Raw genomic sequence first — 15193 nt, forward strand, 5'->3', positions numbered from 1 at the left:
TTGGCTCCTGCAGAAATTTCAATATGAAAGTGGTATTTTGTTGTTTGTGTTCTAGCTGATTCCCAGAGCTGCTGGTATGTCAGTGGAAACCTTTAAAAATATGACCCCATCTGCCGTGTTTGCTTTGGCTTTTGGGATAGGCAGCTTTCAAAAGAAATGTAAGGCAGTGTTTGATTGATTCACCGCATTACGCTTTAATGAATACCACATCCAGCTCAGCGCTCACAGACCTGCACTTCTAATGAGAGACAGTCACATATGACAATCTGATCCGCCGTTACTCACATCATAACCTGTCTCTGATGAGATATTCACTTAGCTAATAATACATTCATATTTTGTTCCTATATTAATACATTCATAATACATTCATTATTTGTGTAAAAGCCAACACAAATAATCACAAACAATATTCATCTAATTATGGCTGCAGAAAACCAGACAGCCAAACTTATAGAAATGTACAATAATTATTAAGAAAATATAAAGCACTGTAATTTTAGTATCGAGATGATATTATAGTTTTTATTAATATATTTTTTTATATTTTCTGTTTCCATTGAAATTTTAGTTACACTTTTACAGTAGTTTACAGTAATTTTGTTGTGTATTTATTTTAGTTTTAGTAATTTTAGTACATAAAGCAAAAATACTTTTATTTATTAAGATAATAAATTAAGAGTGTCAGGGCTCTGCCACAAAACCACGAATAAACTAGACCGAAGTGACAGAACCCTGACAATAAATATATATTTATGTTCTATGTGCCATGTGCTCTCTTGTCTATTGTCTTGACCCCACCCCTCTTGTTAGCTGATTATTGGTTAATTTGCCCCACCTGTGTTTCCTCGTTACCCTCCTCATTTGCTCTCTTTATAATCTCCTTGTGTTTGCAGTCCTATGCGAGTTTGTTGTCTTATGAGGTTGGTGATCCCCTTATCTAGCCTGATAAACGGAGCAAATCAATACGATATCACACCAGTTGCATTGCATTTTTATCTGCTGACATCAGCATGTTCTAGGCTTCATCAGGATGTTGTGAAGCTCTTCGTGGCCTTTGTGAGAGAGGGCTTCAAATGAAGCATTACCAATTATTCCTATATTAATGCAGCCTTTGGCTCCTATTGAAATGAATACTTCCCGCTGGTTTTATTAAAGCAGGACCACCACCGACACGGCGATTCCCGCAGAACAACAACTCATAGCAATACCGCATGTTCTCGTGTTGGGAAGGAAATAGTAAAGTGGGTTATATTGCTGCTTTATTGAATAATAAAGTCCTGTATTGTGTTGATAGTCTCTTAGCTGGCAGCGAGATGAATTAAAACGCTGGCTAATAAAGTCGTAAAGCATTGCGCTGTTTTTCTGTTGATGCAAAGCTGCAACACATTAGTGGGCTTTTGTTTGTGTTAAACGAGTGTGTTTGCTGTCCTCGCTCACACCGCTGCGTTCCTCATCATCATCTCCAGATGCTTCCCTTCAAATTAACATGTGCTTCTAACTTACCTTCTCTATCACTCCCAAACATACCTAGGTCGCATTGCTCGCGAATTCATTCTTGCAGTTCACTCTTAGATGTTTGGAAGCGGGTGCAGTTCAAATGTGAATGATCTGGGCCTGCGAGGAAATGTCTGTTCGCAGTCACAAACCCGTGCCACTCTGTTTACACAGTCTTATGAAAGTACTGAACGCTTTCTGATAACCTCCAAACTAGATTTAGCTGGATTTCACCTAAAAAGGCTGAAGGATGTGTCTCGGAGAACATGATGTACAACCTGAGCTGCACAAAAGAGAATGAATCTCAAATAAAGAGCATAAAGAAATGACCAAGAATGTCTCTGTTTATTTTTATCTTTGGTGAATTAGAGTCGATGGCTTCGTCTCAATCGCGCAGCGCCGGTCACAGTACACTGAGTTTGTACACTGAGAAAACACACACAAAAACAGCAGATGAAGTCACTCACTGGGCTCTACACGACACACACGCTGGATCTGAACTATAGGACTGCAACAACTAATCCATCAAATACATTATGATCTATAATGAATTTGATTATCAATTAATCCCATCTGCATGCTGCCCATATGACAAAAAAACGTTTTTTTTTTTTTCTGGTCAAAATATATGTTAAATATACAGTCATGGCCAAAAATATCGGCACCCTTGGTAAATATGATCAAGGCTGTGAAAATTAATATTTGTATGCAAATATATTTGGAAAAATATATTAACATATATATTTGGCCATTTATGTATGTTTTGAAATACATATAAAAATATGGACAATCAGTTCGATTATCTAAATAATTGGCAAAAGCAGCCCTAATTCCTGATTTTCATTTCGTAAAAAACATCCAGTTTTGCTTCACATTTTTTTAATTTTTCTTAAAATTTTTATTAATATTCTATTATTGTAATCGTCAATTGCAGTTCTAATTTTATCTGATTCTGATCTCGTAAAACAATCAGTTTTGCTCTATTTTTATAAATAAATTTATTATATTTTAATAATTATATTTGGATTTCCTCTGATTAATTGATGAAGTAGCTGACAGATTAATCGATTATCAAAATAATTGTTAGTTGCTGCCCTTATTTGAACTGATTTCTGACTTTTAATCTCATCGAACAATCAGTTTTGTTCCATATTATTTTTCCTTAAAATGATTACATTTGAATAATTAATAACATTTGAATTTGCATCCGATTAATCGATTAATCAAATAAATATTCTACAAATATAATTGATTATCAAAATAATTGTCAGTTGCAGCCCTAATTTGAACTAATTCCTAATTTTGATCATGTAAATTTTGCTCTAAATATAAAGTTATTTTAATAATTAATTGATGAAAATTAACCAATTAACCGGTTATCAAAACAATCATTAGTTGCTGCCCATATTTTCACTGACTATTCTAGTCAAACAATGAGTTTTGTTCCATATTATTATTTTTTAATTAAAATGATTGCATTTTATTAATTAATAACGATTTGAATTTATATTCGATTAATTGATTAATAATTAAAGTCAACAGATTAATTTATTATCAAAATAATTGTTAGTTGCAGCCCTAATTTTAACCGACTCCTAATTTTGATCTTGTAAAACGATCAGTTTTGCACCACATTAATTTTTTTATACAATTATTTGAATAATTAATAATATCTGGATTTGTAACTGATTAATGGAAGAAATAGTTGTCAGATGAATTGACTGTCAAAATAATGGTTATTTGCATCTCTAATCTGAGCCGATTGGTGATTTTGACCGGTCAGCGCAGATGTGCTGAGATGCTGTAGAACCGCAGTGAGGAATGAAGGTTCGTCTCTCAGCTGAGCTGGATAAAGCCTGTATATTGTGTAACTGTTTTCATTTCCAAGGAAGGGATTTCTCTCTTGGCAAAATTCACAACCCAAATCTCTTGTATCCACAATACAACACCTGGAAAAAGAAAGTGCCCATTAATCTTTGCCACCTCAAAATCCACGCTTTAAGCTGCACTCGCATGCTAGCCACCGCACGGCGTTTCTGAAGCAGCTCGCAGGTTGTTTTCAGGTCAGCGCGGCCCAGCGCTTTCGTAATTGAATTTCTTGAGTGCTTTGTTTAATATGCAGCCGTTAAACGGCTATAAATAGAGCTGTGGATGCGATGACCTCATGTTTTCCGGTTTGACTGCGCAGGACGGAGAATATTATATAGCTGAAAGCTCTTATCAGCTGCTGTAAACACTGAAAGAATTAGGCTATTTGATAGTGTTGTGGATTTGCCTGGATCTGCTCCGTCTAAATGTTAGCTTTAAAACAGTTGCATTAGATCACAGAGTAGGTTAAAGTAACTACTAACCAGCGGGCCGAAGTCACTACAGTAAACACTGGCTCTGGCCTTCATTTCAGGACACACTTCTCTAGAAGGGTTTGCAATCATAAACAGCCTTGTTAAACATTTTGAGGGAGTATTTATCACATTAATTAGTGTAAAAGTGTTAAAGCTGGTTCTTGAGTTTAAGTGGCTGCGTTTTCCAAAAGCACCGTAAGCCTAAAAACACTGTAGACCCATTGTAACCAACTTACACTTACGATGCTTTTAGGAAACGTAACCTAGAATAACATCTCATTTTCAAATAAAATAGCTCCTGGTTAACAGAGTTTACTTAAAATACAAGTGAAACTAAAATCAAAACCATTAAAAACCAAAACATATTTGATACTTGAAATAAAATAAAACGTAAATAACTTCTTATTTCAGCTGGTTGCCATAGCCAGTTGTCAACATGTCTCATTTTCAGTTAATTCAACATGATGGTCTAAAATAACTAAAACTGAAATAAAAATGAATAAAAACTATATAGAAATTGATTTTTTTTAACTACTAAAAATGACAAAAACACAATTAAAATAAAAAACAGATTTAAAATATCGAAAATATAAAAGCATCTCAATGATATAATAACTCTCTCTCTCTCTCTCTCAAATATCCGAAAAGTGTTTTATTTTCATAGATTGTATATTTAACATAAATATATTTTGTCATATTGCACTAAAGTTGAAAAAGACTAAATTAACTCAACTTAATGTTACTCAACATTAACTATTTGTTTGTAGAATATATGCTGAAACAATGACAAAAATCTCTAAGTATTCAAATTTTAATTTGAGTAATATGCACACAAAGTAAATACAGTGTATGAAATGACATATTTGACTAATATTTGATTAAAAGAGCAGCAGATAAGTCCAGGATCACACACTGGTCATGATTCATTCTGCAGTGAATCAAAGAGTCAGTCAGGCCTTCTGTCACTGATTCATTTCAGCACTATAAGCTCATGCTCTCTCATATCCGTCTCATTTGGCAGGCGTGTGAATGCGTTCATGAGACAGGTCTGCGATGGGCTTTTTTTCTAGCAGCAGCGCCTGTATTTATATTAGCTGCAAACCAGTTTCAACTGTACATTCCTAATAGGTGAACAACTCTTGGCTGTGGACATGAATATTTCAAAGCTTACAACAAAATCAACTACCAACGTCCAGTCCAATGAACACTGCCATATGTGCAAAACATTTGAGTAATGATGCCCGAGTTATGTTTTCAACCCCAGAGCATATAGTTATCAAAATGTTTTTCTCTAATATAACTCAGTGATATCAATTACTCCCGGGAAAAAGCAGAAACCCAGCTGCCGACATTCTTCATTTGCCATTAAAAATGGTTGTTCTATCTAAATGCATTCTTCAGTTCTGTTTATGAGTATGAGGGTTTGATAATATTTGGTGAAATGCATAATCCATCAACTAATCCTCATCAGCGGGTTGAATGAAACGATGCATGTTCATATGAGCAATTTCATGCATAAATTGGGAAGCAGAAGAATAATGCATTACGGCACATTCCACCTGTTGCCTAATGAGAAAACGCTGGAAATTTTTGTTTTTATTTTAAGCTGATGGTATCAGAGCTCTGTCTTGGCAGTTCCTTCCGATACATTTTTCCCTTTTTTATGTTTTCTTAGCTGATAAATGATGTGAGACTGTTCGAAGTAAACAAATCCATTGTTTGAGGACACTGCGATGCGAACAGTTCGTGCCGATCTCGGCCTCTCCAAATCGTCTCTGATAGGAAAACGACACATGGACACAACAGGATATATAAGATCAATGAGAACGCTTCAGAAAAACATGCATTCAGAAGAATTGTCAAGCCTTCTTCACCGGCAATTCCAAACAGATGAGCATAATAATCTCTCAGCCATCGCTGCTACAAAATCAGCATGGAATTCACATGAAAGATTCCCAGTGCAGCTTTCCATCCATTCCAGATTGTAAAAGTAAGTATTTTATTGCAGGTGTTGGTTTGAACACAAGGGCCAAAAAGCCTTTTGTCAGAGGCTCTCCCTCCAGCCGTCCGCCGCTTTGTTTCTCGACCCTGATAGCATCAAGTCAAATTTGTGTTCGCATGAAATGGCTATAAAACAAAGAGGGAAAGTCGATCCATTCCTGGTGCGAGGAGCGACTGCGCTATTTTCTGGGTCAATGAAAGCGAGAGAAAGCTTTGAAGTTCAGCCGCAAATGTTGTTTGTACCTTCTTGGTATTTCTATTCTAAGATGCTGGTGGCTTTATTCATATGTACAATACAAGACAAAAGCATGGAAGCCATTTCACCAATGAATTAAAAAAAAAAAAAAAAAAAAAAAAAAAAATATATATATATATATATATATATATATATATATATATATATATATATATATATATATATATATATATATATATATATGGTAATTACGACTTTTCAGCTCACAATTCTGTTTTTTTTTCTTGCAATCCTGAGAAAAAACTCAGATTTGTAACATATATATATATATATATATATATATTCAGAATCATGAGATAAAAACTCATATGTATAAAATATCAATGCATAATTTTGAGGTATTGACAGACTTTTGAAATGCATAATTATGAGATATTAACACAAAATTGCAAGATATAAACTTGGAATTTTGAGATATAAAACGAATTGTGAGACTTAAACTTAGAATTATGAGATATAAATTAAGATTTGTGTTATAAACTTTATGAATTATGCTGTGATATTAAAGAATTACAAGAAATAAACTCAGAATTACAAGATATAAATGCAGAATTATGAGACGCTAACACAGAATTGTGAGATATAAATGCCAAATTGCAAAATATAAACACAGAAGAAAGAAAAAAGTCTTTAAAAATTGTTTAGTCCACAGCAGAAAAATAAATAAATAAATAAACGGTGGGGTATAAACACAGTACTGCAACAAATAACAGTCAGAATTATCACAATGATCTTTTTTTTTTTTTTTGTCCATAGAAAAGTCTGAACACAACTACTTCATTCTTTATTTCTTTTAATATTTTCATATTTGAATATTTGAATAAATTATAATTCTTATTTAATTTGTAATAAAATATAATAATCTGATCACTATGTCTAAAAATGCTAAACAAATCAAAGCAATCTGCTCCAACTCATTCATTAAAGAAAGCCTAATCACTGGTGAGTAGAGTAATTACGAGCAACTTCAAAAGTTTTTTTCTCTCCTTTTCAGAAACAAATGCAGTCATGTGTGTCCAGACGTTGCGGTGTGACTGGCTGTGTGTTTGATAGGAACTGACCTAAGTTCCTCATTCACTTCCTGTCTCCTAATTGTTTGCATGAAGCACAAACGTTCCTCAGCAGAGCGAAGAGTTTTGCCGCCGCAGGTTATGAAATATAGTGTGGAGGAAAGAATGTTGATTTGAGAGTGTTTGGAATCCGGTGCTGATGTTGTGCTCGCTCCTGTCATGAGTGCTCGAGTCTCGCTTTGATCATCAGCCTGCTCCTCAGATCAATGACAAATGAGCCTGACGACAACACAGAAAATCCACTCAGCGTCAAACGCTTTGTTTTATTAGGCCGCAGCAGCACTCGCTGACAAATGAACTAACAAACAATGGTTTAATGGGAAGAAAAAAATTTAAACAGTAGCACTTCAGCGGACAGACACACTTTGAGATGATCTGAAGCATACGTAGTTTGTTGACAAAACGCCTTTCTTCAGCTCCAGAGGAATAGTGCAAAGGAAACCAGAAACTGATCGTGAGATAAAAATACATACAAATTCTTAGAGGGGACAATTAACGCTAAAATAAAAAATTGGTCATCTTTACTCACCCTCATGTCGTTCCAAACCTGTTCTTTCTTCCTTGGAAGAAAGTATAAAGATTTCATCCTTTTTTTTTTTTTTTTTGTCTTGTTTTCCAATTCAAATATCGAAGCTTTCTTAAATCAAGATACATTTACTTCAGAAATAAAATGGCTTAAAATATTAAATTATTGTTTCCTGAAAAATGCATAGTTTATTTTTCTAAACTGCATTGGCAGATATTTTTTTCTTGTTTTGAGCATATATTTATATATTTATTCAGAAAACAAGACACATCTCATTAATTTTCCTTACCAAGTAAATGCATCTTGATTTAAAGATGGTTTCGTTTAAAAATAATCCGAAATTAATATTTGAGAAAGTACATAACCAGCCAGTGTTCAAAACTATTGCCTTACTTTAGCCCGAATCACAACGGTTAGCTTATAATAATGTTTTCTAATTTTGAGTAGGTTTTCGTGGGAAATTCGAGCATGGCACTGCGTCATTACGTCACGTCTGTAAACATAAAGAAGTTGTCCCGGCTACTAGGTTATCGCATGTGAGGATCATTTATAGCCTTTTCTCACAGCAGCTAGAATAATTACATTTATCATTTTGATGGTGGATTGTGATCCAGAAAAGATTATGCGTTTATGAAACACATGTGAATGAAATTAAATTATATTCCAGTTTTAAATTTGCTTCTGATTACAGATAGCCTGGGATCACACAAGATTTGTATTTTAAAGAAAACCAGTTCGAAGGGAGCATAATTTGCTTTTTGGGTTAAAATAATTTCTTAATATGAAATTCGAATGGCTTGACAATTAGATATTAGTCTGTACAGAAATTGAAATCTACACGTTAATACACACTATATTCATAATCACGCTATGCTGATGTAGTTAACATTAATAATTTGAGAATAAAGTATAACAATAATAATAATTTGCATGGTTTGATGTGATATGTTCTTACCGATCGTTAGATTCAATCTCCATTGGTAGCTGTCACGTTACGTAGAAGCAGGGAGAACGCAAGAGGCATGAAATAGCTTCAAATAGTCTTTAATGACAAAATGCAGGGAATAATCCAACATAGGAGATGAACAAACACAACAAGATCCACGAGAGCACATCAAAGCAACTAGTAGACCTGACAAAGAAAGACCGAACAAACAGGAACTAAAATGCAAGGGATAATTACAAAACACAGGTGCAAGCATCCAGGATAAAACTAAACGAGGAATAATCAATTAATTTGAAAAGGAAAAAGACCATATAAGGAACAAAAACGGGTGAAACATGGAAAAACAAGTCCAAAACCTTGACAGTAGTGTGATTTATTGTAATGATTTTTTCCTCAGTTGGTCAGAACAACTTACTTGTTCAGATGACAATATACGGTGAAAATTCTTATTTGGGTCATATATATATTCCAAGACGTAGGCTAGAATCTGTGATTGTGAAGTACAGTAAACATCCACACCAGAGCAGTGACTGACTACCACACATTCACCTCAAAACATTAGATTCATCCGCGCTGGATCCGTGCCGGAGCACATCCCACGCAAGGAAGACAATTCCGCAAGCAGCTGCAATTCAGGGTTTCAAACAGAGATGGCGACAAAGAGGCAAAACTTACGGACTGCAGCTTTAAGATTGTTATTTGTAAGAATGATATTTAAACGGGAGAGTTAAGAAATATTGTTTTGCAGTGCAGCAGAATATTCAAACTATTCTTTTCCGTGAAAGATGAACGAAGAACTAGCTCATGAGATGAGTTTTTGTGAGGAACAGACTGAAATTTACATTATCTAATCACATACACACTTTCTTTATCATGATTTTCAGTGAATAACTACTTACATTTTGTCTTATTCCTCATACAAAGTTATCAAATGCCTTCAGAAGATTTGAAACATCCTGCACAAGTCATATGGATGACTATTATGACTTTTAAGGTGCTTTTTGTAATTTTTGTAGCTTGACGTCATTCATTTATATACTTTGCATGGAAAAGCAGTTTGCTAAACATCTCTTTTTGTATTCCACAGAAATAAAAGCCATGCAGTTTCATAATGACATAATATTTTATAACAGAAATGTAATCTCTGTATCAAAGCTAGCATGTGCAGCCACTGCTGTGTGAAGGATGCCATCCTGTGGATCCTTTTAACACGTCAACACACACTGACATACTGCACACAACAACTGAGATTCACATTGCTTATTATTTCAGGGACGTGTTGTGTATTTAGTTTACTGATGAAACTCTGATGTGTGTTAATCCTAAACAAAACCACACACAGCATCTGTGTGAGAGTTTAAAGAGATCAGCTCACGTCAGAGGATGGTTCGGCCTTTCCATTTGAGGCTTGAGGTCAGTGATCTGAAGAGCTTAAGTTAAAGAGATAAAGTTTCAATTTTTAGGGTTTTTAGACTTATGCCCGTATGGCTTTGATGAATGCATGCATGTTTATTTTCATTTGAGCTGAAGAGCGTGTCTTCAGGCCAGATACATTCAGCTCAGTCAGGTTATTTGACCAACACAAATGCACAAAACATGCCTTTTTCATACTTGAAATGTCTTACTTTTGTTTAACAAGACTGCATACCTGCAGTATTTGACAAACTGTGATGTAATACCTCTTTCCACTCCATGTCTGCATGTGGGAACTGCGCTTCGGGATTAACAGCGCTGTTCTGTTAACAGCATTAAAGTGTGTTGCTACAATTCCCAAACAATGTAAGCAAATACACAACAAATCTTCACGGTCAGAGCTCGAACGGCTCAAACCTTCTCTAGCCCCCTCGATCGCTTTCACCCAAACGCCACACATGACATCATGGAAAACTGGGAAGCCGAGTCTCTCTCCATCATTCTAAAAATACAGTTTGTATCGCGGCATTCCACAAATACTTTCATGTCGAAACCTTGTGATTCGAGTGGCATTTAAGCTGGTTTGATTAGACTATGAAGTGGAAAAGCGGAGCGCGCTGATATTTCAGCATGGATTAGTCATCAGCTGCTTCTAATAAAATGTTCAAACAATCTTGTTTTATCTGGCCAGGGGAGTTTCTTGTCAGAACCGAGCTTTGCATACTTACCTATTTACCTGGTATGTATATTGGCAAAAATAAACGCTTTTCTTAAAGAGGAATATTCGCATTTCGAGATAATGAAGGAAAATGATTAAATCGTTTGTCATAAAGTTTCATAAACTGGTATGAAGTTATCAATGACCCTATGTACTTTTGTACTCTGTGTGTCTGTTTGCAGGTATGTTGCTGAGTTTTGCAGACAGATTTGTGATGTGCAGAGAGAACTCGAGATATACAACCTATTAACCTCCATCTCAGGTCACCCCATCTCAAGAGTTCAGCTGAAATGTTGCATGCATGCATCTCAAATGCGTCTCTGATTTCATGACTATAAACGCCACTCAGTACGTCAGTGCATGTTGATAAAGCAAGAAATATGGCACTCAAAATAAGCATTAGTTAAATTTCACTTTAGGTTTACATTAGGTTGTCACACACACACACACAAACCCATGCAATATTCTGAAAATGTTAGTTAATGGCTATTAAAAATTTAAGCGAATTGCAAGAATGTTCGGAATTAGTTCCTAAAAAGTCATCAAATGAGAACCGTACACTAACATTTAAGAGAACGTCCAGTGCTGGAGAAATGCATGTCACATGACTCACTTCATTGCATCTGTTGCATAACTTTTAATGTCACACTAAAGTGCAAGTATATACACACATAATCAATGTTACTTTTGGACAATTATTGTGACCGTACAAGTTAACTAGTAGTAGCTGCCCTCCATTGATCGTCATCCATGCAGTGTTTTCCATGCTAATGGGTAAATTTTGACATTGCAACTTACAACACACTTGCAAGTGTTCTCAGTTTTTTGATGCTGAATTCAATTTCACATTCTGTTCGGGTGTAACGATGCACTCACCATTCTTGTGCTCTGTGTTTGAGGAGCGATGAAGGTTAGGCTTCCTCATGCTGGACTCAAGATCTGGAGTCTGTTCACTGCTCTTCACTGCATTCATTGCCTTGTTCACGCTCCCCCTCTGTTCAGGCCAAAACACACACACATCAAAACACGGTCATATTCAACATGTGAGGGACGCCACAGCTGTCAAACAAGATTTTCAATAAATATCAATTTAAACTTCAGCCTGGTTCTCACAGCTGTCATAAAAGGAAGAGTTCACCCAAAAATGTACATTTTCTGAAAATGTGCTCACCCCCAGGCCATCCAAGATGTAGATGAGTTTGTTTCTTCATCAGATTTGGAGAAATGTAGCTCATCTACATCTTGGATGGCCTGACCGTGAGTAAACTTTCAGCAAATTATAATTTTTGGCTGAAATATTCTTTTAAGATTTGAAAGGTAGTGCACATGAACTACTCTTATGATGATTTTAGTCCATTTATCACCATTTAATCTCATTGTAAGTTTGAACATTGTGCTAAACATCTCCTTTTGTGTTCCACGAAAAAAAAAAAAAAAAGAGTATGCAGGTTTGGAAAGATATGAGGATGAGTAAACGAAGAGAAAATCTTTGGTTTATACCTTTAACATTGTCATTTACTGGACTATCTTTGATCGTCTACACTTTCTTTTTTGACTTTGATGGTTCCAAGAGGAACCTTTAACATCCATGAAACCACTAAAGGTTTTTTACAGTGCCAAAAGGCTCTTAATATCATTAAAATGTTCCTCACTTTAAGAAAAATGGTTCATCTACGGCACTGCTCTGCAAACCTTTATTTTTAAGAGCGTAAGAAGCCTTGAACTGAAGCCACAGAATGTGTTTCTGAAACAAACAGGACCTTTTGCTGTTGATTTTCCTTCAAATCTGTTTTAGCAAGCAGATATTGAGCAGCGAGCAGAGCGTTTCTGTTTGTTTATAAAGCACAAGCTCTCTTAAAGCTCAACAAATGCGCCTCCTTCCACCGTGACATTCATTTACAGAGTTCACAATGAGGGACCTTAACACAAACGCTCTCAATCCAGTAGCTTTGAGGGCCTCCACAATGTGTCCTCGCGAAAAACAAGGCCTTCAGCTTCCTTTCCACGAGCCAAGACTTCTTTATACACCATCTACAGACACAAACCGCATAGGGCACTCCAAACATACAGCTCTATTTTCTTTAATAAGCTGTGTTTTCAAAAGCACTTAGATGTCTGAAGGACATTAATTCCCTAAAAATGTCACGGCTTGTAAAAATAGCCGTGTTATCAAAGCCACACTGCCAATTTATTGCACATTTGACAAGCCAAAAAGCCACGGCACTGATAAAACCTTTGGAATCATGGAATGTAATATGTTTGGTGTATTAGGTGTGTTTTACAAATAAAACCGGTTAGTCATGATAACTTGCCAATATCTTTTACAAGTTAAGAAATGTTTCAGATGGGATGCATTTTGATCTGGTTTCTCATGTAAGTGTGCACCATCGTGAGGTCAAACCAAACCAAAACAAAAGAATATTCTGGATACAGAAACATCTGATCAAGCGTCTCTCACCACACAGACTGAAGAAAGACTCTTAACTGATGGGCAGCTCTTTAAAGCCTCCATCACAGATGCAATCCTGCTCATTATGTCGCGTGTGAGCGTTTAAGGATGAATGGTGAAGGATACATGCGAGTCAGTGACAGCACCGCAGTAAAACATCCCACAGGAGGAGGAACGCTAATGAACTAAAGGCCATCGTGATGCACTGGAATTCATCATCACCTCTGTGTATATCATAGTAAATCAGATCTGTAGGAGCAAAACACTGTGTAATTATTGTTTTGGTTACTTGGAATTATTTTATACGTAGCAACTATCATACCTTTACTATATATTTTGAATTGTTATTTTTGAATGTACATATAATCACGGTTTCCACAAAACTATTCAGCGGCACATCTATTTTCAACACTGATAATAATCAGAAATGTTTCTTGAGCTGCAAATTATAATGATTTCTGAAGGATCATGTGACACTGAAGACTGGAGTAATGATGCTGAAAATACAGCTTTGATCACAGGAATAAATTACATTTTAACATATGAAGAGTTTATTTGTAAAAACATAACTCTGTTTTTGTTTAAATCATGTTTGTTATTGTTATCATGCTTTTATTGTGTTAGTTAGGTGTTTTTTTAGTTATTTTTCACCTAGTCAAAATAACCCAACTGCAGTTTGATTGAGATTAATTGGAATGCACAATGAGAAAATATGATTTCTGAGAATTCTTAAATTATCTGTTTTTGCAAATAAACTATTCAAATAGAAAACAGCTATTTTAAAATGTAATATTTCACAAAATTACTGATTTTACTGTACTTTTGATCAAATAAGTGCAGCAGAAGAGAGGTCTTTCAAAAGCATTAAACATATCTTAGATAATTTCTGACATAATTCCTGTGACAAAGGAATGACAGAAATGTGCAGCTTTCATTTAAGAATTCATTTAAATGCAGTTTTATGTGGCATGTTTACTTTACTCTGTCATTTTTAATCTTTCTCTTCTCCCACTTTATTTCAAACTGACCACCAGTTGAGTTGAGCGATTGCCAAATGTATGGGAGGTTTTCATTGCTTGTGTTATTTATGTTGGTGTTTCTCCAGGACTTCCAGGGATGAGTTTGTGAAAGAATTAATACACTGATGATTTTTCTCTATTCACTGTATAATGACCCTGTGCTGCGTGACAAGAGTCGCTGCTTTCAGATTTCATCTGTCTGCAGGAACAATGAACAACTCCATTAATCTACAGTACAATTCGCTTCATTATTAAAGGGCAATATTTTCCCCTGGAACATTTTCAGATGCATTTTTAACTTTTATGAGGACATACCGTATGATATCAAAATTATTTTCTTGAGTCAGCTAATTAATAACAATAAATTCTTAATCTGGCCAATAAAATCAAAACAGCTTGAAATACAAAAGCAGCTTTTAATAATGCACAAGGTATCTCAATAAACACTCTTCTAGAAGACAAAATTGTGAACCATAGAGAAGAATATGCATCACCTGAGACAACATTTATTATTATTATTAATGATAATAATAATAATCATAAAACATAGTAAATCACTATGAGGACATTTTTCCTCCCTTTGGCACAAAACAAGCACATTAACTTTCTCAAGCATAAATATAATAACATCACTTATCTGGAAATGGAATAGCACAAATATCAGCAAAAATGTATGGAGGATGTATTTATTTGACAGTACTGCTGATGGAATTTAAAAATATTTCTTGTTTTAATACAACATATCTTTTCCAACAATTTCCCTATAGTTATGCACCACTAAATCCACACAACAAATGATTTCAGAAACAGTAACACGTGTCGGCCGGAGTCCGATGACAGACAACATATAAATAAAAGCTTCCGAGGAAGGACGTGTTTAAACAAACGGACTAATCAGAGGCCTGATGGGAAAGCGAGGTGGAATCTGTTGATGTGTCGTATTTACAGACGAGCTT

The 15193-nt window shown here is 35.1% G+C and overlaps 1 protein-coding gene across 1 annotated transcript in view; it reads right to left on the minus strand.

Moving 5' to 3' along the window:
- Positions 1-15193, minus strand: part of myocd (myocardin) — a 105834-nt gene that overhangs the window by 43619 nt on the left and 47022 nt on the right. Inside the window, exon 3 of the mRNA XM_079397483.1 lies at positions 11646-11763. Coding sequence (XP_079253609.1) covers positions 11646-11742 — 97 coding nt within the window. The 5' untranslated portion in view covers positions 11743-11763. The remainder of the gene's footprint in view (positions 1-11645; positions 11764-15193) is intronic.

This window comes from Barbus barbus (genome assembly GCF_936440315.1).
Source record: "Barbus barbus genome assembly, chromosome: 38".
In the NCBI taxonomy this organism is placed as follows: Eukaryota; Metazoa; Chordata; class Actinopteri; order Cypriniformes; family Cyprinidae; genus Barbus; species Barbus barbus.